We start from the raw sequence: 26,726 nt of genomic DNA on the forward strand, positions 1-26,726 counted from the left end.
CAAAATGTCTCTTTAAACCACAATACATAAAATGGGGAAACATATTAAGAAGAATGGCAGATAATATTAGAATTCTAATGTTAAGTGGAGCAGGATGCACCTAATTTAATAGGCACAGGCATCACTAGTCAATTTCTGGTATCATTTATAGTAAAATTGAAGAAGGCCCGTCCCTCCGGTTAACCCTTTAATAAAGCCCTTATAGTGATATCAGGAATACATGACATTATGCACAGGATTAGTACAATTATTTCCCGATGCAAAAATCAGAGCGCACGGTCAGAAGAAGGAGAACAAAATTTCTCCATTCTGTCATTTAGCGGAAATCGAGTGCGGCCATAAACATGAATGGATGCGCCCCATCCGATTTCCACTGCCAATCGCAGCATGCTGCAAAACCTTTCTCATGCCAAGATTGGCATGAGAAAATGTACACTGATCTGTACTGCCCCATAGACTAAGGGGCACTTTGCACACTGCGACATCGCAGCCCGATGCTGCGATGCCGAGTGTGATAGTCCCCGCCCCCGTCGCAGCAGCGATATGTGGTGATAGCTGGCGTAGCGAAAGTTATCGCTACGCCAGCTTCACACACACACTCACCTGCCGTGCGACGTCCCTGTGGCCGGCGACCCGCCTCCTTGTTAAGGGGGCGGGTCGTGCGGCGTCACTGCGACGTCACACGGCAGGCAGCCAATCAGAGCGGAGGGGCGGAGATGAGCAGGATGTCAACATCCTGCCCACCTCCTTCCTTCCGCATATCCTACGGAAGCCGCAGTGAGGCCGGTAGGAGACGTTCCTCGCTCCTGCGACTTCACACACAGCGATGTGTGCAGCCGCAGGAGCGAGGAACAACATCGGACCGTCGCGTCAGCGTAATCATGGATTACGCCGACGCTGCACCGATGATACGATTACGACGCTTTTGCGCTCGTTAATCGTATCATCCAGCCTTTACACACTGCGATGTCGCATGCGATGCCGGAAGTGCGTCATTTTCAATTTGACCCCACCGACATCGCACCTGCGATATCGCAGTGTGCAAAGTGCCCCTAAGGGCATGTGCACACAGTGTGTTTTTATCACCATTTTGATGTGTTTTTTTAGTGCAAATGTGTCGCCCTGGGCAAGCCAGGGGACACAGATAACAACACCACTACACCCCACACTCCAGGTAGGCACACCTGCTAACCAGAAATCCTTGTTGCCTCCCTCCAGGAGTCTGTGATGCACATCAGGGGGTGGGCCAGGCGGTTGGCTCCGCCCACCAAGGAGCTCACAACTCTGGAGGCAGGAAGTACCAGGCAGATTAGCCCAGGCAGGGCTTGAGTAAAGAAGCAGAAAGCTCAGGGAGGAGCAGGAGAACTGTCAGGGACATGAAGGAGTGAACAGCAGAGTAGCCCAGGCAGGGGCTAGAGGAAACAACCAGAAGTGAAAGTGAAGGAAAGGAAAGTGGAAAAGGAGGAAAGCAAGAAGTGGTGACAGAGCAGAGAGAAGGAGAAGCCTGAGAGCCCAGCTGTGTGTAGGGCTAGAACAGCAAGGTCAGCGACGGCGGTGACTGTCCGGAGGGGGACCGTTTGGAAGTTCCTGGAAGGACCCCGTTGGCTGTGTGCCCGGTGGTCTGGAGCAGTGTTCCGAAGGACAGTCAGCACCAGGGCAGGGGCCTCTCGGACCCCGGCAAGGCTAGGAGTCGCCCAATTTGCCGAATCCGTCAGCGAAGGGGACGCAGATCCCCCAGCAATAAAGTCCCGATTGACGGCAACAGCCCGACCATTACCGGGGAGACACCGCCACCGCCAAGGCACCAGTTTCCCCAGGGCCAGCGCCTGCGGGCAAAGTGTAGAGCTCCTCCGGCCCAGATTGCAGTCGGGGAGCGGGTAACCGGAGGGAATCCACCGCTACCATCAGTCAAACAGGTGCAAGGAAGAGAGACGTCACCTACCGGGAGTGCAGGTGCAACCGTCTGTGGGACCGTCCTACCAGCCGTTGGTTTACCGTACAAACTCTGTCCGTGTCTCAGGCTGAGTGAGTACCACAGTGCCGCAAGGCATAGCGCTGCCCCCGCGTCCCTGCGCCCTCCAGGCCCTACACTTCACATCTCTTCACCGGGCCCCGGGATCACCAACCCCTACCCACGGAGGGGCAACACAACACCTGGCTGCTCCCATCACCATCCCCGGGACCCTCACACTGAGCAGCGGTGGTGCCATCACCACAACCGTGGGTGGCGTCACGAACTATAATCCCAACAAACACCCCCCTTTTCACTCACGGGCGAGGAGTGTCGCTCGAGACACCCCGGGATCCGGCCCGCAGCTCGAGCCACCAGGAGCAACTGCCGGACCCGAGCAGAAGGGGTGAGCGCGGTGTGCTGACACCCTCCTCCCCGCCCGCGACACACTTTTGCAACAAATCCTGAAGATTTGTGCACATGTTGCTATTTTTTTCTCTTGTAGATTTGACACAGAAATAAATCTGCAGCATGTCAATACTTTCAGGTTTTTTTGCAGTTTTTACACCCCAGAGTTCATAGAAAATGCATTGGAAAAAAATGAATGCAAAAACACAGCAAAAGCATGGCAAAAAGGTGCCAAAAGTTGCATATTTGGTGCAGAAATTTCTGCAAATACTCAGTGTGTGCACAGAGCCTAACATTGGACGGAATGCTATATAATAAAACATCAGATCGCACTTGTTCCCGTTATATGCTTGTGGTGTGAACGCAGCCTCAATCTCCTAATATCATGACACTGCCAGCATATGTGTCGCGGGCGGGGAGGACGCCGCTGCTGCGCTCGCTAAAGCTCGGGTCCGGCGCTGCTGCTGCTGCTCGGTGGCTCGAGCGGTGGGCCAGATTCGGGGACTCGAGCGGCGCTCCTCGCCCGTGAGTGAAAAGGGTGGTTGGTTTGGGGGATTTAGTCCGTGACGCCACCCACGGGTTGTGGTGAAGATGGGCACCACCGCTGCTGGTGACGGGGATCCCGGGAGCGATGGTAGGGAGCAGCTGGGATGTTGTTTTCCCCCTCCGTGGGTAGGGGTCAGTGGTCCCGGGGCCTGGTGGTGTGACGGGGAGGCAGGGTTGGTGAGGTGCAGGGTTGCAGGGACAGCACGGCGCGGTGCTGGATGGCACGGGTGTACTCAGTAAGAGATGCACAAAGTCCTCGGTAAACCAAACGGCTGGATGGACGGGTCCCGCAGCCGGCTGCAGTGTCTCTCCCCGGACAGGTGATCGCGGCTGTCTTTCCCTGCACCTTTGTGTACTTGTTTGACTACAGTGGATCCCCAACGGTAGTCCGCTCCCCGGTATATGGATGCCGGAGGAGCCTGTTTGCCCGCAGGCGCTGGCCCTTAGGTCTCTAGACTTAGGCGGTAGCTGTATACCCTCACGGTGTGGGCGGTTGCCTTCTGATGGGTCTTTGGCTGTTAGGAAACCCCTGGGGTTCTTGTCACACTCGGATTTGACTGTTGATGGCGACTCCAAGCCTAGTCGGGGTCCGATGGCCCTGCCTGTGTGTGCTGGCATCACTTCGCTCCCCGGTCGGTACCGGCGGGCCAACGCCCGATCCCGGTCCTACGGTTCCGCGTCGATTCACCACTCCTGCACACGGCCACCACCGTCTGCCAACCTTGTTGTCAGTGCCTGGGCCCCAAACCCAGACACTCTTCACTTCAACCTCCTCCACTGAACTCCTGAACTCAACTGTCACTTTTCCCGCCTCCAGGCCTGTGAACTCCTCGGTGGGTGGGGCCAACCGCTTGGCTCCGCCCCACCTGGTGTGGACATCAGACCCTGGAGGGAGGCAACAAGGGTTTTATGTTTGGCTAATGTTACTATCTGGTGGGGGTGGGGGTGTGTGAGTGTTACCTGTGACGACCTGGCTAGTCCAGGGCGCCACATATGTCTCATATCATAACTACTATAAGGGTACGTGCCCACAATCAGGACTCGTTGCGTCCTTGACACAGCGGGTCCTGATCTGCGGGGCCGCGAGTCTCCGCAGGAGACCGCAGCTGCCTGTGCCCATGATCAGGGTTCGGGGGCGCTGCTGTCTCTCTCTTGTGTTCTCTCGATGGAGGATGCTTATGGTTCGGAAAGCCGCACCGCAGGTCAGTTTTTGCTGCGGGGGCCGTACGTGCAGAGTAGGCATGGGATTTCTATAAATCCCATTCACTGTGCTTGTACTGTACAACGCAGCATTTTGGACACAGTGAAAACATCCAAAATGCTGCAAACACTGATCGTGGGCACGCACCCTAAGGCAAGTCATTGCCTGCAACAAAATTAGCCCCTCGTTTTCTGAGGGACATTCAGCTTCCTAGCCTAACTCAGACTTTCCCCTTTAATATATTTTCCTGCTTTAATTGCAACACTAGCCTTTTACATGCCCACATTATCCCATGAAAGGACAGGTCACTGCCCGCCACATGATTAGCACACTCTTCTTCTGCTGCTGTCATCATTCCTAGCATCTTAGTAGCTAGAGGGCTCTATAAAACGGTCTACTCTACACATAGGGATATTTGTTGCAATTTAAAACAAAAACAGCGCAGCAAAAATGAGATGACCGCAACGTATGAAAAGTCACAGCCCATTACAGAAGACTGCGCAAAAGGTCAGGTACAAAGGCATCAAGATTGTGCACAGCAGGGACCGCAAAGTGATAATGAAATGTACGTATTTATTTTGCAGGATTGGAGGGAATGCGGTATAATTAGCCTTCGATCTCCACTTCTGCAAAAATCCATTTTCTCCCCTTCACCGTTAACTGGTTTATACCTCACAATTAAATGGGAATTAGCAGCTGCACATCTCCATCGATACCGTAATGATTCATTTCCCAATGCAGCAGTATACGGGGAGGGCGATCCGTGCACACCTGGTCTCATCCCGTGTCTTCTAATGATTTGCAGGTGGAGGCCGCAAGAATGGAGTCAGTGCATCCTCGTGCCAGATTATGTCAGACAAGGCATCGCGGGGGCCACAGAATCATGTGGCCCCGGGATACAATCTAGAGGTGAGTGTTGGAGAAATCCATTTATTGCTTACATCTTGGCCACATACAGAATGACTTGTAAGTGCTGGTTCTGTAATTGCTTGGCCTGGAGGCAGCTATGTCATTGCCCTCGGACATGATATATTGATGACCGGAACCATCCATTATTGGAAGGGTTTCTAACGCAAGCTAAATTACGGAAAAATGACTGATTATTGCTACGTTTTTTGTAGATTGACCTAATCTCACCTCCAGCTGAAAAATAGCAAAATATATTGTAAGCAGAAGGGCTGGAGGATTTATCTAGTTTTTAAGAAAATTAGGAATTCCGAAACATGAGACCATGACCCTTCCATTTAACTAACCGCATTGACCACAATCACTCAATATTTTTGCAAAAGGTAAAATCCATTATAAATTGTGCTGTAGATTCACAGAACATTTGCAGGTCACTTGTGGCATAATCTGCGGCTTATTTCTTTCCTGCAAGTCTGAACATTAGCCTCTTAGTGCCAGTCTAAGGGGTACTTTGCACGTTGCGACATCGCTAGCATCGGCTAGCGATGCCGAGCGCGATAGTCCCCGCCCCCATCGCACATGCAATATCTTGTGATTGCTGCCGTAGCGAACATTATCGCTACGGCAGCGTCACACGCACTTACCTGCCCTGCAACGTCGCTCTAGCCGGCGACCCGCCCACCTCCTTCCTTCCGCATAGCCGGTGGAGACAGGTAAGGAGATGTTCCTTGCAACTGCGGCTTCACACACAGCGATGTGTGCTGCCGCAGGAACGAGGAACAACATCGTATCTCCTATTGGTGCGACATTATGAAAATGACCGACACTACACAGATCACCGATTTTCGACGCTTTTGCAATCATTTATCGGGGCATCTAGGCTTTACACGTTGCGATGTCGTTACCGGCGCCGGATGTGCGTCACTTTCGATTCGACCACGACAATATTGCAGTAGCAATGTCGCAATGTGCAAAGTACCCCTAAGTATTAGTGTCAGCCAGAGTTAAATTCAGAAATATTTGGACAGTGACAATTTTTTCCTTTTTAGCTGTTTTTTCAAAACATAATGAAGATACAGCTATATAAATCAATATGGGTTTAAAGTGCAGGCGCTCAGCTTTAATTTGAGGGCATTCACTTTCTCATTGGAATAAGGGTTTAGAAATTACAGCTCTTTAATATGTAGCTGTCTATTTTTCAAGGGACCAAAAGTAATTGGACAATATCTCAAAAGCTCTTTAATGGGTTGCATGGGTGATTCCCTCATTAGTCCATTATCAATTCAGCAGATAAAAGGTCTGGAGCTGATTCCAGGTGTGGTATTTGCATTTGGAAGCTGTTGCTGTGAACCCACAACATGCGGTCAAAGGAGCACTCAATGGAGGAAAAAAAACCATAAGAGTGAAACAAAAAAAAAAGAAGAACAAAATCCATGAGGGGGATAGGGAGAAATGATAGAAGTAGGCAAATCAACAGTTTGATACATTTTGCAAAAAAAAAAGCACACTGGTGAGATAGGAACTCAGAAATGCCTGGACGTCCAAAAAAGACAACAGCCTTAGATGATCACAGAATCCTTTCCAAGGTAAAAGAAAACCCCTTTACAACATTCACTCAAGTGAAGACCATTCTCCAGGACGTCGGTGTTTCAGTATCTAGGGCCACCATTAAGAGATGAGTTCATGAGAGCAAATACAGAGGGGTCACCACAAGGAGCAAATACAGAGGGGTCACCACAAGGAGCAAATACAGAGGAGTCACCACAAGGAGCAAATACAGAGGAGTCACCACAAGGAGAAAATACAGAGGGGTCACCACAAGGTGCAAATACAGAGGAGTCACCACAAGGAGCAAATACAGAGGAGTCACCACAAGGAGCAAATACAGAGGAGCCACCACAAAGAGCAAATACAGAGGAGTCACCACAAGGAGCAAATACAGAGGAGTCACCACAAGGAGCAAATACAGAGGAGTCACCACAAGGAGCAAATACAGAGGAGTCACCACAAGGAGCAAATACAGAGAGGTCACTACAAGGAGCAAATACAGAGGGGTCACCACAAAGAGCAAATACAGAGGGGTCACCACAAGGAGCGAATACAGAGGGGTCACCACAAGGAGTAAATACAAAGGGGTCACCACAAGGTGCAAATACAGAGAGGTCACCACAAGGAGCAAATACAGAGGGGTCACCACAAGGGGCAAATACAGAGGGGTCACCACAAGGAGCAAATACAGAGGAGTCACCACAAGGAGCAAATACAGAGGAGTCACCACAAGGAGCAAATACAGAGGAGTCACCACAAGGGGCAAATACAGAGGAGTCACCACAAGGAGCAAATACAGAGGAGTCACCACAAGGTGCAAATACAGAGGGGTCACCACAAGGAGCAAATACAGAGGGGTCACCACAAGGAGCAAATACAGAGGGGTCACCACAAGGAGCAAATACAAAGGGGTCTCCACAAGGAGCAAATACAGAGGGGTCTCCACAAGGAGCAAATACAGAGGTGTCACCACAAGGAGCAAATACAGAGGAGTCACCACAAGGAGCAAATACAGAGGGGTCACCACAAGGAGCAAATACAGAGGAGTCACCACAAGGAGCAAATACAGAGGTGTCACCACAAGGAGCAAATACAGAGGTGTCACCACAAGGTGCAAATACAGAGGAGTCACCACAAGGTGCAAATACAGAGGAGATACCACAAGGAGCAAATACAGAGGAGTCACCACAAGGAGCAAATACAGAGGAGACACCACAAGGAGCAAATACAGAGGGGTCACCACAAGGAGCAAATACAGAGGAGTCACCACAAGGAGCAAATACAGAGGTGTCACCACAAGGAGCAAATACAGAGGTGTCACCACAAGGTGCAAATACAGAGGGGTCACCACAAGGAGCAAATACAGAGGGGTCACCACAAGGTGCAAATACAGAGGAGTCACCACAAGGTGCAAATACAGAGGAGACACCACAAGGAGCAAATACAGAGGAGTCACCACAAGGAGCAAATACAGAGGAGTCACCACAAGGAGCAAATACAGAGGAGACACCACAAGGAGCAAATACAGAGGAGTCACCACAAGGAGCAAATACAGAGGTGTCACCACAAGGAGCAAATACAGAGGTGTCACCACAAGGTGCAAATACAGAGGGGTCACCACAAGGTGCAAATACAGAGGGGTCACCACAAGGAGCAAATACAGAGGTGTCACCACAAGGAGCAAATACAGAGGAGACACCACAAGGAGCAAATACAGAGGGGTCACCACAAGGAGCAAATACAGAGGAGTCACCACAAGGAGCAAATACAGAGGTGTCACCACAAGGAGCAAATACAGACAGAGGTGTCACCACAAGGAGCAAATACAGAGGAGTCACCACAAGGAGCAAATATAGAGGGGTCACCACAAGGAGCAAATACAGAGGTGTCACCACAAGGTGCAAATACAGAGGTGTCACCACAAGGAGCAAATACAGAGGTGTCACCACAAGGAGCAAATACAGAGGAGTCACCACAAGGAGCAAATATAGAGGGGTCACCACAAGGAGCAAATACAGAGGTGTCACCACAAGGAGCAAATACAGAGGAGTCACCACAAGGAGCAAATACAGAGGAGTCACCACAAGGAGCAAATACAGAGGAGTCACCACAAGGAGCAAATACAAAGGAGTCACCACAAGGAGCAAATACAGAGGGGTCACCACAAGGTGCAAATACAGAGGAATCACCACAAGGTGTAAATACAGAGGAGTCACCACAAGGAGCAAATACAGAGGAGTCACCACAAGGAGCAAATACAGAGGGGTCACCACAAGGTGCAAATACAGAGGAGTCACCACAAGGTGCAAATACAGAGGAGACACCACAAGGAGCAAATACAGAGGAGTCACCACAAGGTGCAAATACAGAGGAGTCACCACAAGGTGCAAATACAGAGGAGTCACCACAAGGAGCAAATACAGAGGAGACACCACAAGGAGCAAATACAGAGGGGTCACCACAAGGAGCAAATACAGAGGAGTCACCACAAGGAGCAAATACAGAGGTGTCACCACAAGGAGCAAATACAGAGGTGTCACCACAAGGAGCAAATACAGAGGTGTCACCACAAGGTGCAAATACAGAGGGGTCACCACAAGGTGCAAATACAGAGGAGTCACCACAAGGAGCAAATACAGAGGGGTCACCACAAGGAGCAAATACAGAGGAGTCACCACAAGGAGCAAATACAGAGAAGTCACCACAAGGAGCAAATACAGAGGGGTCACCACAAGGAGCAAATACAGAGGGGTCACCACAAGGAGCAAATACAGAGGTGTCACCACAAGGAGCAAATACAGAGGAGTCACCACAAGGAGCAAATACAGAGGAGTCACCACAAGGAGCAAATACAGAGGGGCCACCACAAGGAGCAAATACAGAGGAGTCACCACAAGGGGCAAATACAGAGGAGTCACCACAAGGGGCAAATACAGAGGAGTCACCACAAGGGGCAAATACAGAGGAGTCACCACAAGGGGCAAATACAGAGGGGTCACCACAAGGGGCAAATACAGAGGAGTCACCACAAGGAGCAAATACAGAGGAGACACCACAAGGAGCAAATACAGAGGGGTCACCACAAGGAGCAAATACAGAGGAGTCACCACAAGGAGCAAATACAGACAGAGGTGTCACCACAAGGAGCAAATACAGAGGAGTCACCACAAGGAGCAAATACAGACAGAGATGTCACCACAAGGAGCAAATACAGACAGAGGTGTCACCACAAGGAGAAAATACAGAGGAGTCACCACAAGGTGCAAATACAGAGGGGTCACCACAAGGAGCAAATACAGAGGAGTCACCACAAGGAGCAAATATAGAGGGGTCACCACAAGGAGCAAATACAGAGGTGTCACCACAAGGTGCAAATACAGAGGTGTCACCACAAGGAGCAAATACAGACAGAGGTGTCACCACAAGGAGCAAATACAGAGGAGTCACCACAAGGTGCAAATACAGAGGGGTCACCACAAGGAGCAAATACAGAGGAGTCACCACAAGGAGCAAATACAGAGGAGTCACCACAAGGAGCAAATACAGAGGGGTCACCACAAGGAGCAAATACAGAGGGGTCACCACAAGGAGCAAATACAGAGGGGTCACCACAAGGAGCAAATACAGAGGAGACACCACAAGGAGCAAATACAGAGGAGTCACCACAAGGGGCAAATACAGAGGAGACACCACAAGGAGCAAATACAGAGGAGTCACCACAAGTAGCAAATACAGAGGTGTCACCACAAGGTGCAAATACAGAGGTGTCACCACAAGGTGCAAATACAGAGGTGTCACCACAAGGAGCAAATACAGAGGAGTCACCACAAGGTGCAAATACAGAGGAGTCACCACAAGGAGCAAATACAGAGGAGTCACCACAAGGAGCAAATACAAAGGAGTCACCACAAGGAGCAAATACAGAGGGGTCACCACAAGGGGAAAAATCATCAGCCTTAAAAATAGAGAGGCATATCAGACTTTGCCAAAACCACATTTTATTAAGCCGCCCAGCTCTGGAAAAGCAGCAGAGGACAGATGAGAGTAAAATCAACCTGTACCAGAATGATGGGAAAAAGAAAGTCTGGAGAAGGTTTGGATCCAGAGCACATCATGTCCTCTGTAACACATGGCGGAGGCGGTGTGGTGGCCGGGCATGCAGGGCTAACAATGGCCCTGGGGCACTAGTAGTTATTGATGATGTGACTATAAACAGAAGAAGCCGGATGAATTCTGAAGTCTATAGGGCGAGACTTTCTGCTCCGATTCAACCAAATGCAGCAATGATTGTATGGTGCTTCACAGACAGATGGACAATGACCCAAAACATGCCGCGAAAGCGAAGAAGTGAAATATTCTGCAATGGCCGAGTCATCACCAGATCTCACCACATCAAGTTGCATATTACATGAAGAAGACAAAACCTAAGGCAGAAAGAGCCACAAACAAGAAACAACAGAAGTCACTGCAGTAAAGGTGGCAAAACCTCACACAGGAGGAGGCCAACGATGCAGACATCAATGGCCGAAAGACTTCAGCCGTCATCGCTGCAAAGGATTCTCTACATAGGATTAAAAATGAGCATTTTATTTAATATAATGTAAATTTGTCCAATTACTTTTGAGCCCCTGAAATGAAGCAGCTTTGTAGAAAAATGGCTGCAATTCCTCAACGTTTCATTTACTTAAACCTGAAAGTCTCCACTTCAATTGCATCTCAGTTGTTTAATTTTAAATACAAAATAGCAGCTTCCCTCAGAGCTGAAATCACAAAGATTCAGTCACTGACTGAATAATTTTGCACCTAATTGTATGTCGATGGCCAGCTTTAAAAAAAACACTAAGATGATTTGTTAAAAAAATAAAATTTAGTAGGCCTCATGTAGGCCTCCATCTTAGATGTGTCCTTGTTGCCGTTAGCAACCAATTCAAATTCAGCTTCATAGCTTGTTGACTAAAATGAAAGCTGAACTTGTTGCTATGGATGACGAGGCCTAATCTTCTCTAAGATAGTGTTCAGCCATGATGCCCTTAGAGTCCATGTTGGATGAGTATTTGTTCACATGAGGGCCTGAGCGGCCATTAATAATTTAGACAAGTTTATTGTCAAGAATAGCATAGCTAATGAAGCCACTGAGCGGCCATTGTGATTCCTCATACACAGGACTTAGATTTTAACAGAAACAATCAGCATTAAGCTTTCATTTACCAAACTTCTCAACAAAATGAAGTCTGGTTGCTATGGGCAACAAGGCTTCTTCTTCTTCTTCTTCCCTAACAGGGCTGTCATCCATTACCCCCAAGAATACAGTCGGTGTCCTCTCCTCGGGAGACGGCACAGTGTGAAGCTAATGACTTTTTTTCATGTCTCAAGTAGCGAGATTATGTCTCCAGACGCCTCTAAGCTGGAGGAGATCATTGTCAGGGCCCCATAATGATCTACTTATGAGGAGATATCATTGTCATTAAGTCTGAAGAAGAAAATATACATAATTAATTTCATTGTACAAATCATATTAAATTCGCCAGTAAGAGAGTCTCAGCCGTCGCGTCCTGAAAGAGCCAAGTATGCGGGAAAAAGTGCGACTTCATTACTACGACGGAAGGCTTAATTGGACGCGTTCATTGTACTTGTTATTATCCTATGTAAAGTTCTAAAATGGTGATTATTCTATTAATGGCCCCGACTTATTGTGGTTTCCATTGTCCCAAAAGCTTCACGCTGTGTAAAGTCTGATGGGATTGAGCTCATCTCCATAAAAGTGAAAAAGGAAATTCAATTCTACAGCCTAAAAGAGCGGCGCCATCTTATTAATGAGGGGTCCAAAAATATGCTAATTGGGTTTTTTTTAGGAACACCAAACGCAATAAAAAATTTTTTATCAATTATGTGAGTACCCAAAAAATGTCAAATCTGAAATACAGAGAACCGTTCATCAATCTCCTGAACTTTAAAGGGTTAATAATCCATCAGATAGATCCATTACTGATTTAGAAACCATTGCCTATCATTGAGAACCTCACCGCTCGCCGATCAAGAATACGCACCCTCACTGCATTCATTGTCTATGGAACTCATGGACTGGAGGGATTTTCACACTGGCCACAAGGCCTTATACAAACCTCATACTTACTGTCCTGTACAGAAGACTTTTCAGCAGCCTCATTATCATATTATCTACCTATATACTGTAGTTAGCACAAGATCCACTATTCATAATGTATATCACAGTTCTCCTCCTGTACAATAACTGATAACACCTCTACATACAGTAAATAACACCGCATCCACCATTCACAATAGGTGATATCACAGCTCACCTCCTCCTATTCATGTACAATGGCATAACACCCCTATATATAGTAGATAATGCAGGATTCACCATTCGCAATAGGTGATGTCACAGCTCACCTCCTCTTCCTCCTGTACAATGACTGATAACACCTCTACTGTTGAAACCAGAAGTTTCAATCCACTATCTAAAAGACACATCTGCAGGTTTTTCTCTCCGCTCTCTATAAAGACACATCTGCAGGTTTTTCTCTCCGCTCTCTATAAAGACACATCTGCAGGTTTTTCTCTCCGCTCTCTATAAAGACACATCTGCAGGTTTTTTCACTATCTGGCAGGTTTTTTCGCTATCTGACATGAAATCAGAATAAACCTTTCCTGTTTTCGATCAATTAGGAACCAAAATTATTTATATTTGCCAAATGCCAGAATAAGGAGAGAGAGAAGAGGAGATAGAAGAGAAGAGAAGAGGAGAGAGAAGAGAAGAGAAAAGAGAAGGGAAGGGAGAGAAGGGAAGGGAGAGAAGGGAAGGGAAAGGAAGGGAAGGGAAGAGAGGGAGTGAGAAGAAAGACAGAAGAGAGAGAAGAGAGAGAGAGAAGGGAGAAGAGAGAGAGAGGAGAGAAGAGGAGAGAGAAGAGAAGAGAAAAGAGAAGGGAAGGGAGAGAAGGGAAGGGAGAGAAGGGAAGGGAAAGGAAAGGAAGGGAAGGGAAAGGAAGGGAAGGGAAGAGAGGGAGTGAGAAGAAAAAGACAGAAGAGAGAGAAGAGAGAGAAGGGAGAATAGAGAGAGAGAAGAGAAGAGAGAGAGAGAGAAGAGAGAGAAGAGAGAGAATGCAGACTTCTGAATTGTATGTGAACTAGACAGGTTGGACTTCATGCTGATATTTGACTCCAAAAACATACTGATAGGGAATGTAGATTGTGAGCCCCAAAGGGGACAGTGTTGGCAAAGTATGTAAAGTGCTGTGGAATAAATTGCACAATATAAATGAATAAATATTATTATTTTTTACTTGCAGTGATACATTGTAGTATTAGGCTGCGTGCCCAAGATCAGGGTTCACCGCTTTTTGGACGCAGAGTGTTTTTCTTGCGTCCAAAATGCTGCGTTGTACTGTACAAGTACACTGGATGGGATTCATAGAAATCTCATGCCCACTGTGCTTGTTTTTCATGCAGTATAGACGGACCTGCAGCGTGGCTTCCCGACCTGCAGCGTGGCTTCCCGACCTGCAGCATGTCAGTTTATTGCTGCGGAGCCACGAGTGTTCTTCGCAGGGAGAATAGAGAGGAAGACCGCAGCAGAATCTTGGGCACGAGCAGCTGTGGTCTCCTGCGGACTGCAGCCGCGGCCCCGCAGGTGAGGACATGCTTCATCCAGGACACAGAATGTCCGGATCGTGAGCAAGTACCCTTAGGCTATGTGTGCAGTTTCCGTTTTCACCTGCGTTTCTGGTGCTTTTTGAGTCTGTTTTCAACTGCAGCGTTTTCATGCCAAAATGCATGCGTTTTGATTTTCCAGCAAAGTCAATGGAAATTGTGGATTTCCTGTCCGCACTTTGCGTTTCCAAACGCAGCGTTTAATTTGCATAATTTTGGGCAAAAACTCTGCGTTTAAAGAAGCAGCATGTCAATTGTTTTTGCCTATTTGGCTGCATTTTGCGAACACTGAAGTCAATGAAAAATGGCAAAAAGCAACCAACATCAAAATTCCAGCGTTTTACCTGCTTTTTAGGTGCAGAAAACATGCGTTTTGGACATCAAAAACACAAGCTCTTGTGACATTAAAATGATGGAATAATATGTCCCTTTACACACACACATAGTCCGACAATTAAAATAATGAAAAATATTAATTTATTGTTATATTACCGCAAAAACTTATAAAACCGCTATAATTATATGAAATATAACTATTTTCTTTATTGTTTTAAAAAATATGTGTTCCTTTTTTCCCTTTTTTCATATTATTTGACTGTTTAAACTTTATCAGTGTCTTTATGTTCAAAACGCATCTGTCAAAACGCAATGGAAAAGCATTTAAAAGGCGCTAAAAATGCAACCAGAACGCGGCATGCGATTTTAGCGCTATTTTGTGGACAAAAGCAACTTTGGCAAAATCAATTACTGCCAAAATGTGCGTTTTGAACTGCAAGTAGGACGACGCAAAGTGCGGACATAGCCTTAGGCTATGTGCCCACGCTGCGGAAAATGCGCGGATTTTGCCGCGGATTTCTCGCGGAAAAGCCACGGATTTCCCGAAAATCTGCAGCAGCGGCACTTCCCAGCCATTTCTATGGCTTTTTGGAAATGCTGTGCCCATGCTGCGGATTTTTCCGCGGCGGATTTGGTGCGGATTTTGATCCGGAAAAATCTGCAACATGTCAATTATTGTTGCGGATTTTGATCCGGATTTTGGCTTCAGAATTGGGAAAAAAAAAAAAATCCGCACCAAAATCCGCGGCAATTCCGCGGTAAATCCGCACCTTTGAAAAGGTGCGGATTTTGCGGGAAAGCCGCGGATTTTCATGCAGAAAAATCCACAGCAACATTCTACCGTGGACACATAGCCTTAGGGTGGATTCTCACTTGCGAGTTTCTCGCAGTAGAGCAATGCGAGAAAATCTCGCATTGGAATCGGACACATGTTAGTGAATGATTCAGCTCGCATTTGCGATTTTTCTCTCAGTCCAAATCGGGTTAAAAAAATTTCAGCATGCTGCTTTTTTGCGAGTTTCTCGGCGAGTCTCTCCAATGCAAGTCTATGGGAGCGTGTAAAAAAAAAAAACGGATGTCACGGGACGGCACTCACACCATCCTAGTGACATCCGATTTTCTAAATACATTTCTCGCATGTTTCCTAAAACACTGGAAACGAGTGATGTGTCACAATGTCGGTCAATCTCTACCTCTGTCAGTCGGTCTCTCCCTCTCAGTCTCTATTCTCTATCTGTCGATCGGTCTGTCGGTCGGTCACTATCTCTATCCCTCTCTCTCTGTCCATGTCCGTCTATCCCTCCCCCACCCTCTCATACTCACCGATCCCCGATCACCAGCGCGGCGCTGCACGGCGTTCACACTGCTCTGGTGGCTTCTCCTCTTTTGAAAAAGCCGGCCGCTCATTATTCAATCTCGCATTCCCTGCTTTCCACGTCCACCGGCACCTATGATTGGTTGCAGTCAGACACGCCCCAACGATGAGTGATAGCTGTCTCACTGCAACCAATCACAGCAGCCGGTGGGCGTGTCTATGCTGTGCATTTAAAAAAAATAAATAAATAAAAAAAACGGCGTGCGGTCCCCCCCAATTTTAATACCAGCCAAAGCCATACGGCTGAAGGCTAGTATTCTCAGGAGTATTCTCAGGATGGGGAGCTCCACGTTATGGGGAGCCCCCCAGCCTAACAATATCAGCCAGCAGCCGCCCAGAATTGCCGCATCCATTAGATTCGACTGTTCTGGGACAGTACCCGGCTCATCCCGATTTGCCCTGGTGCGTTGGCAATCGGGGTAATAAGGAGTTAATGGCAGCCCATAGCTGCCAATAAGTCCTAGATTAATCATTGCAGGCGTCTATGAGACACCTGCAATGATTAACCTGTAAATTAAAGTTAATAAACACACAGAGTTAAAAAATCCTTTATTTGAAATAATACAATAAAACAAATACCCTCGTTCACCACTTTATTAAGTCCCCAAATTACCCATCCTTGTCCAATGTAATCCACGGAGGTCCCGCTACACTCTCAGGTCTGCTACATGAAGGTGACAGGAGCTGCAGAAGAACACCGCCGCTCCTGACAGCTCCATGCTGCAACTGAGGTGAGTATCGCGATCAGCTGATGATGTCACTCAGTTTACTCGTGGCTACCGCGGGATCCTCCAACAGTGACAGCAAGTCGCCCGATTGACAGCGATGAAGTCACAGGTGAGTTGCGGTCACGGGGGGAGAATACAGCTAGCCGCGTGTAACCTGAGTGACAGCAGCGCTAATCGCACTGCTCAATTCAGTCACTCAGGGGATTAGCGGTCACCGGTGAGTCCATCACTGGTGACCGCTAATCAGGATGCGACACAGACAGAGCCGCGGCATGACAATGAAGTCGGGTGAAGTTCACAGAGTTTATTCTGATCGTGCGGCTCTGTCTGTGTCTGCTGTCATCTGCCATTCAGCTCTGCTACATGGCTGTTCTGTGGCTGCTGTCAGCGGCCATGTAGCAGAGCTGAATGGCAGATGACATAGTAAAAACGGATCCCCTACGCATTACACACGCTTGGCAAGTCATTAAATGAAAAAAAAAAAAAAAGCATCGCACTTGCGTTACACTCGGACCTAACGTGAACTAAAATCAGCCGAGTTTTTTTCAGCCCTGTCGGACCGATTTTACTCGCATAGATGTGTTTCAACCCTTAGGCTGTGTGAGCACGCTGCCATTTTTGGTGCAGTTTGTCGCCAAAAACTGCATGTCTTTTCTTCTCCAGCAAAGACTATGACAAATCAGATCTGCTGTGCGCATATTGCTTTTTCTTTGTCTGCAGTTTTTGTGTGACAAAAAAACGCAACATGTCAATTCTTTGTGCGTTTTTCTCCTGCATTTTTTTTTAGCCTTTCCAGCCATTGATTTCACAAAAGAAAAAAAAAAAGAATGGAAAAAAAATCTGCAAAACGTATGCATTTTTTTTGCTTAAGATTCAAATTAGGATTTTGTCCAGCACCATCCAATATATATCTTCAATCCACGAAAAAGCACAATAAAAGTATAATTTTTAAAATGAAAAAGTTTTTCGTGGATTGAAGATATATACCGTATTGGTATAGGCCATGTGCGCACGTTGTGTTCAGTAACTTGCAGAAATGAACGCATCCTCTGGCAGAAGTTGTCATTGTCAAGTTTGGTTTTCACCACATAAACGCAGGAAATACGCATGCGTTTTGACCACGTTTTACATGCATTTCCAGTGCTAAAAATGGGATACGTGTTCAATACAAAGACACTACTAAATAAAGTTTGAACATTCAAACACTAGGGAAAAAAACAAACAAAAAAAAAACAACCTTACTTAATACACTATAATGATAATTTTCCGAAAATGATAATTGAGAATTAATAATCCTTTTCTAAATAAAGTAAAATTATTGTTTGACTCTTTTTTTTTAAGTCGGGCTGGATGTGAGGGCAAAAGGAAACCTCTTGACCTCACTATAATGCCAAAAACATATGTAATACGCTAGAAATCTGGGCGGCACTGTGGCTCAGTGGTTAGCACTGCAGTCTTGTGGTGGCTCAGTGGTGAGCACTGCAGTCTTGTGGTGGCTCAGTGGTTAGCACTGCAGTCTTGCAGCGCTGGGGTCCTGGGTTCAAATCCCACCAAGGACACCATCTGCAAGGAGTTTGCATGTGTTTGCGTGGGTTTCCTCCAGGTTCTCCGGTTTCCTCCCACACTCCAAAAACATACTCATAGGGAACCTAGATTGTGAGCCCCAATGGGGACAGTGCTGCCAATGTATGTAAAGTGCTGTGGAATTAATAGCGCTATATAAATGAATACAATTATTAATTATTATTATTATTATTATTAAATTTGTTTTAGGATGAGTTTGGATAATTCTCATTGACTTTAATGTTAGCAAAACGCTGCCAAAATGGTAAAAACAATTGACATGCTGCTTCTTCAAACGCAGAGATTTTAACACATTTTTTACACCAAAAACGCAGCGTTTTTAAAAGCATCGTGCGCACAAGAAATCCCTATTTTCCATAGACTTTGCCTGGAAATCAAAACGCATGCAATTTTGCATTAAAACGCTGCAGCTCAAAACCCTGCGGAAACGCATGAAAAAACGCAACGTGCGCACATGGCCTTAAAAGGATCTTCACCCAGGAGTCGGCCTGCTATAATATTATTAATTATTATTATTAATAATAATAATAATAATAATAATAATTTATTCATTTATATAGCGCTATTAATTCCACAGCACTTTGAATACATTGGCAACACTGTCCCCATAGGGGCTCACAATCTAAAGTCCCTATCTGTATGTTTTTGGAGTGTGGGAGGAAATCTGAGACCCCAGAGGAAACCCACGCAAACACGGGGAGAACATACAGACTCCGTGCAGATGTTGTCCTTTGTGGGAATTGAACCCAGGACCCCAGCGCTGCAAGACTGCAGTGCTAACCACTGAGCCACCACAAGACTGCAGTGCTAACCACTGATCCACCACAAGACTGCAGTGCTAACCACTGATCCACCACAAGACTGCAGTGCTAACCACTGAGCCACCACAAGACTGCAGTGCTAACCACTGAGCCACCACAAGACTGAAGTGCTAACCACTGAGCCACCACAAGACTGCAGTGCTAACCACTGAGCCACCACAAGACTACAGTGCCAACCACTGAGCCACCACAAGACTGAAGTGCTAACCACTGAACCACCGTGCCGCCACTGAATATGGACTCGTAATGGGTGAGCTGAATCCTTCTATTTGTTTTTTTTCTTTGTTATTTTTTTTGTTGCGTTTTCTGCCACAATGTGTGGTTATAACCTTATCAATTTGCAGCCTCTGAAAGCAAGCTGACTATGATGAGGGGTGAATACTCAGTATATTGACAGTTGCAGAAATTTTTATTTATTTTTTATTGCTATAAATAAATCCATTGTGCAGCGTCCATCATTGCTGATCTAAAGTTGATCCCTACAGAGAGCGCCTGGCTGCCGGCCATTGCTTTCTATGAGACTTGTAGCCGGGATGGTGGTGCAGCCATGCGTGCCGCTCATCATTTAATATTCACTCATCCACTTCACACCTGCTTCTTAACATTGACTCTGCATTAACACTTCACTCCCAAATCTCAGCTCAGACCGTAATAAACACCTGCACATTGTGAGAAGACGCCATTACTGCGGGGAACTTTCACAGCCAACAGTCAAACAAGGCAATCAGGAAAAGTGTAAAAACTTCAGCAAAACATGAACATAGAGGTTGTCATAAGGGTCATCGTCCTCATAGACGACCACAGGCAATGTAACAGTGCGGGGTAACGGACGGCCACCATAGAACACAGCGAGCAGCGACACTAAGATAACAGGCGCATGCAAGTGATAATAAGACGCCGCTGGGACCGTCCGCACGTCCATTTCTGAAGATTACACGCCTGCTTTTGACTCCGTCGGGCAGCGAGACGACGCCAGATGTGACTTCAGCTCTCAGTGCCAAAAAGGCAATTTCTAATTCAGCTACTCAGCATCTAGGAATTCTGATTTTCTATCTCCTTTCATAATAACAATAGAAGCACAAAAATAAATATAGCAAAAAAACCTGCTGACCGCTTTCCACAACTCCCATAGAAGTGAATGCAGAGAGCTGTGCACATGCACAAGTGCCTCCACCATCATTCTGCACCTGGAGACGCAGCCACCTCAATGGGAAGTTTAGGGGTTTATGGGACCCTAATTCCCCATTTAGGTGCGGGCCCAAGGGATGGGGGCAGACATCAAACATTCATTTATTAAAGCATATCTTGTGTCTATAATTATACAGAAGACGAAAACATTTCAATCAAAACTTTTGTAACAAATCCTGACCATCTGTTATTCCAAAAATCATAAGTTGTCCCCTATCCAAGTTACTGATATCTGGGCACTGGCGGACACAGACGGAAAAGGGCGCTTGTGCAAAAACAGTAAATGGGCCCTTCACAGTCCAATAACTCATCAAAATGCACACTTCATCCAACTTTGGGGGTAGAAATGGGTCCCCGTACCTCTTGAGCCCTTGTGCAGATGTACAGGTTGCACCAATGATATGTCCGCCCCTGTATCTGGGACCTCCAGCAATTCCAAGAGCGGCACTCTGGATCCTGAGATCCTTGCATTAGGCCTCCTTCACGCGTCCGTGTCTCCGGTACGTGTTTGGTCCGTTTCCTCACGTGCTGGAGACATGGGCACATGTAGACCCATTAAAATCAATGGGTCTGCGCACACGTGTGTGTTTTGCTATGGACCTTGTGTACGTGTGGAGCATACGTGTGCTCCACACGTAGACATGTCCGTTTTTCTCCGGCATCACAGGTGTCACACGGACCGCACGGATGGAATCTGTGTGACACGCACTGGAGAAAACATGCGTTTCTGAATTAAAAGGAATTTCTATACTCACCCTCTCCAGCCCTGCTGTCTCTGCCGCTGCTGTCACTTGCTTCCAACCCCCGCTTATTATGCTCATCACATATTCACTGCACTGCGGACCAGAAGTAGCATGGGAGACAGCAGGACCGGAGACCGAAGATCAGCACCACGGACAGCAACGCCAGGGACAGGTGAGCAGAAAGTTCCTCCTCTCCGTGTGTTATCACGGATTGCACACGGAGAACACACGTGTGCCATATACACGGCCAACGGAGGGCAATACGCACCTTTGACACGTTTGTGAAAAATGTGCATGATTTTCACGGACGTGTGACAGAGGCCTTACGCGAGGCTTTACCTATCTGGTCGGATTCTGGCCGGGAGTCTGCAGATCGCAAACTTTTGGCCACATTACTGCCAATCCTGGTGCCGACACTGGAGAGTACTCACAGCGCACAGTGCATATGATCACTAGTGGACACAGACAGAAAAAAGTCCCCTGTGCTAGATACAGTATATGGGCCCTTTGCAGTCCAAGAACTCATCAAAATTCACAATTCTACCTGTTTTGGAAGTAGTAATGTCCCCCCAACCTCTTGGTTTGGACCAATAATGTCCGCGCCTGCGTATGATGTTAGGATTCACAAGTCTGCAGTCACAAAGAGTGCCATAAAGTGACTGCAGACTAGTCATTTTAGACTGGACAACCCCTTTAAGTCTGTGCACCCAAGATGCCCAGAATGACTTTTCGATGCTGTGTAATTTTGCAGCCTTAAAAAAGCACCATACTGTGTGAGCAAAGTGGATGGGATTCATAGGAGTCTCCGGTCCTCTGAGCTGCTTTTATACTCAGCGTACAGTGACTTGCAGTGCGTGTTTCAAATCTGCAGCGTGTCAATTTCTCTTGCAGGAACGTTGACTTTTCTGTGCAGATTTTCCCCATAGACTTGCAGCAGATGCAAAAAATCCACAATTTACATAATCGGTGCAGAAAAGGGAAAGAAATTCTGCAACATCAAAAACTCATTGTCGTAATGTAGCCTAAAACACATTGTGTGTGTGTGGGGGGGGGGGGGGGGGGAGAAAAGAAAAAAAAAATCAATATTCACTTACCGGATTGTCTCTGCTGCTCTGCACCCTGCACTGCGACCACCACCTTCTGTCATTTGGCACACAGCATCACATGACCGCTGCAGCCAGTCAGCAGCATTGATTGGTTGGCTGCAATTTTCACATTCTCTCCAAATCAAAAGAAACCATCTGTCTTTGACAAAATGAGAAACCAGCAGCTGATCAACAGATGCTGACTGGCTGCAGCGGTCACATGACATTCACCACAGGAAGAGGAAGCGGGAATACCAGGTGACACAGTACGGTGAGTATTGATTTATTTTCTTTTTAATTTTTCACCACCCTGGGTCTATATTTTTTTTTTTAAGTGTTTGAAATGTCGCTAAATTTTTGCTCAAATAACAGTGACTTTTGGCAATTTTATTATTCAAAAACTGTATGATCAGCAGGAGATAAGGGAGTAGAAAACCTGCTGCCATGCACTCACTCCTGATTGGCATCTTTCTGCCTATGCACAGAGTACACAGCTGCCAATCAGTGCTGTTAGCGACATTATACAGAGCTCAGCAGTCAGAGAAATGGTAAATTTGCAGAAGAGAAAAAATGTTTTAATCACAACTGCAGCACTCAAATAAAGTAAGGGATTCATTGCAGGAATCGGGGTGTATGAGCCTACATCATGCTGTTCACAGATTCGGTAGAAAAAAACATTGAAACAGATCCCCTTAAGTGGCTCATGCCCTTGTTTGTCAAACCTTATCCGTTTTCAAGATTTATGCTTGCTGACAGTGAATGAGGACAATCTTTAGTATAATCAGAGGCTGCAAACCGCTAGTCCTACTCTCAGATGAGAAGTGCATACAACTGTATTCAGTCTACACCAGGGATGTCAAACTCACCCACATAGCCCTCCATACAGAATAACGGGCCCCACATAGCCCTCCATACAGAATAATGGGCCCCACATAGCCCTCCATACAGAATAATGGGCCCCACATAGCCCTCCATACAGAATAATGGGCCCCACATAGCCCTCCATACAGAATAATGGGCCCCACATAGCCCTCCATGCAGAATAATGGGCCCCACATAGCCCTCCATACAGAATAATGGGCCCCACATAGCCCTCCATACAGAATAATGGGCCCCACATAGCCCTCCATACAGAATAATGGGCCCCACATAGCCCTCCTTACAGAATAATGGGCCGCACATAGCCCTCCATACAGAATAATGGGCCGCACATAGCCCTCCATACAGAATAATGTGCTCCACATAGCCCTCCATACAGAATAATGGGCCCCACATAGCCCTCCATACAGAATAATGGGCCCCACATAGCCCTCCATACAGAATTATGGGCCCCACATAGCCCCCTATACAGAATAATGGGCCCCACATAGCCCTCCATACAGAATAATGGCCCCACATAGCCCCCTATACAGAATAATGGGCCCCACATAGCCCTCCATACAGAATTATGGGCCCCACATAGCCCCCTATACAGAATAATGGTCCCCACATAGCCCTCCATACAGAATTATGGGCCCCACATAGCTCTCCATACAGAATAATGGGCCCCACATAGCCCTCCATACAGAATAATGGACCCCACATAGTCCTCTATACAGAATAATGGGCCCCACATAGCCCTCCATACAGAATAATGGGCCCCACATAGCCCTCCATACAGAATAATGGGCCCCACATAGCCCTCCATACAGAATAATGGGCCCCACATAGCCCTTCATACAGAATAATGAGCCCCACATAGCTCTCCATACAGAATAATGGGCCCCACATAGCCCTCCATACAGAATAATGGGCCCCACATAGTCCTTCATACAGAATAATGGGCCCCACATAGCCCTCCATACAGAATAATGGGCCCCACATAGTCCTCCATACAGAATAATGGGCCCCACATAGCCCTCCATACAGAATAATGGGCCCCACATAGCCCTCCATACAGAATAATGGGCCCCACATAGCCCTCCATACAGAATAATGGGCCCCACATAGCCCTCCATACAGAATAATGTGCCCCACATAGCCCTCCATACAGAATAATGTGCTCCACATAGCCCTCCATACAGAATAATGTGCTCCACATAGGTCTCCATACAGAATAATGGGCCCCACATAGTCCTCTATACAGAATAATGGGCCCCACATAGCCCTCCATACAGAATAATGGCCCCACATAGTCCTCCATACAGAATAATGGGCTCCACATAGCCCTCCATACAGAATAATGTGCTCCACATAGCCCTCCATACAGAGTAATGGGCCCCACATAGCCCTCCATACATAATAATGGGCCCCACATAGCCCTCCATACAGAATAATGTGCTCCACATAGCCCTCCATACAGAATAATGTGCTCCACATAGGTCTCCATACAGAATAATGGGCCCCACATAGTCCTCTATACAGAATAATGGGCCCCACATAGCCCTCCATACAGAATAATGGCCCCACATAGCCCTCCATACAGAATAATGTGCTCCACATAGCCCTCCATACAGAATAATGGGCCCCACATAGCCCTCCATACAGAATAATGGGCCCCACATAGTCCTCTATACAGAATAATGGGCCCCACATAGCCCTCCATACAGAATAATAGGACCCACATAGCCCTCCATACAGAATAATGGGCCCCACATAGCCCTCCATACAGAATAATGGGCCCCACATAGCCCTCCATACAGAATAATGTGCCTCACATAGTCCTCCATACAGAATAATGTGCCTCACATAGTCCTACATACAGAATAATGATCCCCACATAGTCCTCCATACAGAATAATGTGCCTCACATAGCCCTCCATACAGAATAATGGGCCCCACATAGCCCCCCCATACAGAATAATGGGCCCCACATAGCCCCCCATACAGAATAATGGGCCCCACATAGCCCTCCATACAGAATAATGGGCCCCACATAGTCCTCCTTACAGAATAATGATCCCCACATAGTCCTCCATACAGAATAATGGGCCCCACATAGCCCTCCATACAGAATAATGGGCCCCACATAGCCCCCCATACAGAATAATGGGCCCCACATAGCCCTCCATACAGAATAATGGGCCCCACATAGCCCTCCATACAGAATAATGTGCTCCACATAGTCCTCTATACAGAATAATGGGCCCCACATAACCCTCCATACAGAATAATGGGCCCCACATAGCCCTCCATACAGAATAATGGGCCCCACATAGTCCTCCATACAGAATAATGGGCCCCACATAGTCCTCCATACAGAATAATGGGCCCCACATAGTCCTCCATACAGAATAATGGGCCCCACATAGTCCTCCATACAGAATAATGGGCCCCACATAGTCCTCCATACAGAATAATGGGCCCCACATAGTCCTCCATACAGAATAATGGGCCCCACATAGTCCTCCATACAGAATAATGGGCCCCACATAGCCCTCCATACAGAATAATGGGCCCCACATAGCCCTCCATACAGAATAATGGGTCCCACATAGCCCTCCATACAGAATAATGGGCCCCACATAGCCCTCCATACAGAATAATGATCCCCACATAGTCCTCCATACAGAATAATGTGCTCCACATAGTCCTCCATACAGAATAATGGGCCCCACATAGCCCTCCATACAGAATAATGGCCCCACATAGCCCTCCATACAGAATAATGGGCCCCACATAGCCCTCCATACAGAATAATGGGCCCCACATAGCCCTCCATACAGAATAATGATCCCCACATAGTCCTCCATACAGAATAATGGGCCCCACATAGCCCTCCATACAGAATAATGGGCCCCACATAGCCCTCCATACAGAATAATGGGCCCCACATAGCCCTCCATACAGAATAATGGGCCCCACATAGCCCTCCATACAGAATAATGGGCACCACATAGCCCTCCATACAGTATAATGGGCCCCACATAGCCCTCCATACAGAATAATGGGCCCCACATAGCCCTCCATACAGTATAATGGGCCCCACATAGCCCTCCATACAGTATAATGGGCCCCACATAGCCCTCCATACAGAATAATGGACCCCACATAGCCCTCCATACAGTATAATGGGCCCCACATAGCCCTCCATACAGTATAATGGGCCCCACATAGCCCTCCATACAGAATAATGGGCCCCACATAGCCCTCCATACAGAATAATGGGTACCACATAGCCCTCCATACAGAATAATGGGCCCCACATAGCCCTCCATACAGAATAATGGGCCCCACATAGCCCTCCATACAGAATAATGGGCACCTGGCATCGCTGGCCAAATAAAATCAGCCGTCGGGTCAGATTTGGGCATGGGCCAGTATTTGACATATGTGGTGTAGACAATGGACTCCAGACTGATACATTGTAGCAATCTACCAGCTGTTGCTGTGAGGCTGTCACAGGATGGATAGTTCTGTATTGATAGTTGTTACAATGTGTCAGTCCAGCATACATCACCCTGGCTGTAAGCTATCATGGCATGCTGGGAGTTGTAGTTCGATAACTGCCATAGAGCCTTATGTTGCAGACCACTAGAATAATATATAGCAATTTCCATCGTTTAGTTGTGTTCATTACAGAGAAGACCCTCCAGAATGTGCGCTCATTTATAATGCGCTGGTATCACAGCCGGTGCTCGGGTCATTTATGTTTTACAG

The 26,726-nt window shown here is 47.1% G+C and overlaps 1 protein-coding gene across 1 annotated transcript in view; it reads left to right on the forward strand.

Moving 5' to 3' along the window:
• The window catches only part of THSD7B (thrombospondin type 1 domain containing 7B), a 593,888-nt gene that overhangs the window by 328,682 nt on the left and 238,480 nt on the right, over positions 1-26,726 (forward strand). Inside the window, exon 12 of the mRNA XM_075317161.1 lies at positions 4,912-5,015. Within this exon, the coding sequence (XP_075173276.1) occupies positions 4,912-5,015 (104 nt within the window). The remainder of the gene's footprint in view (positions 1-4,911; positions 5,016-26,726) is intronic.

This window comes from Anomaloglossus baeobatrachus, chromosome 7, assembly GCF_048569485.1.
Source record: "Anomaloglossus baeobatrachus isolate aAnoBae1 chromosome 7, aAnoBae1.hap1, whole genome shotgun sequence".
NCBI classification, from domain to species: Eukaryota; Metazoa; Chordata; class Amphibia; order Anura; family Aromobatidae; genus Anomaloglossus; species Anomaloglossus baeobatrachus.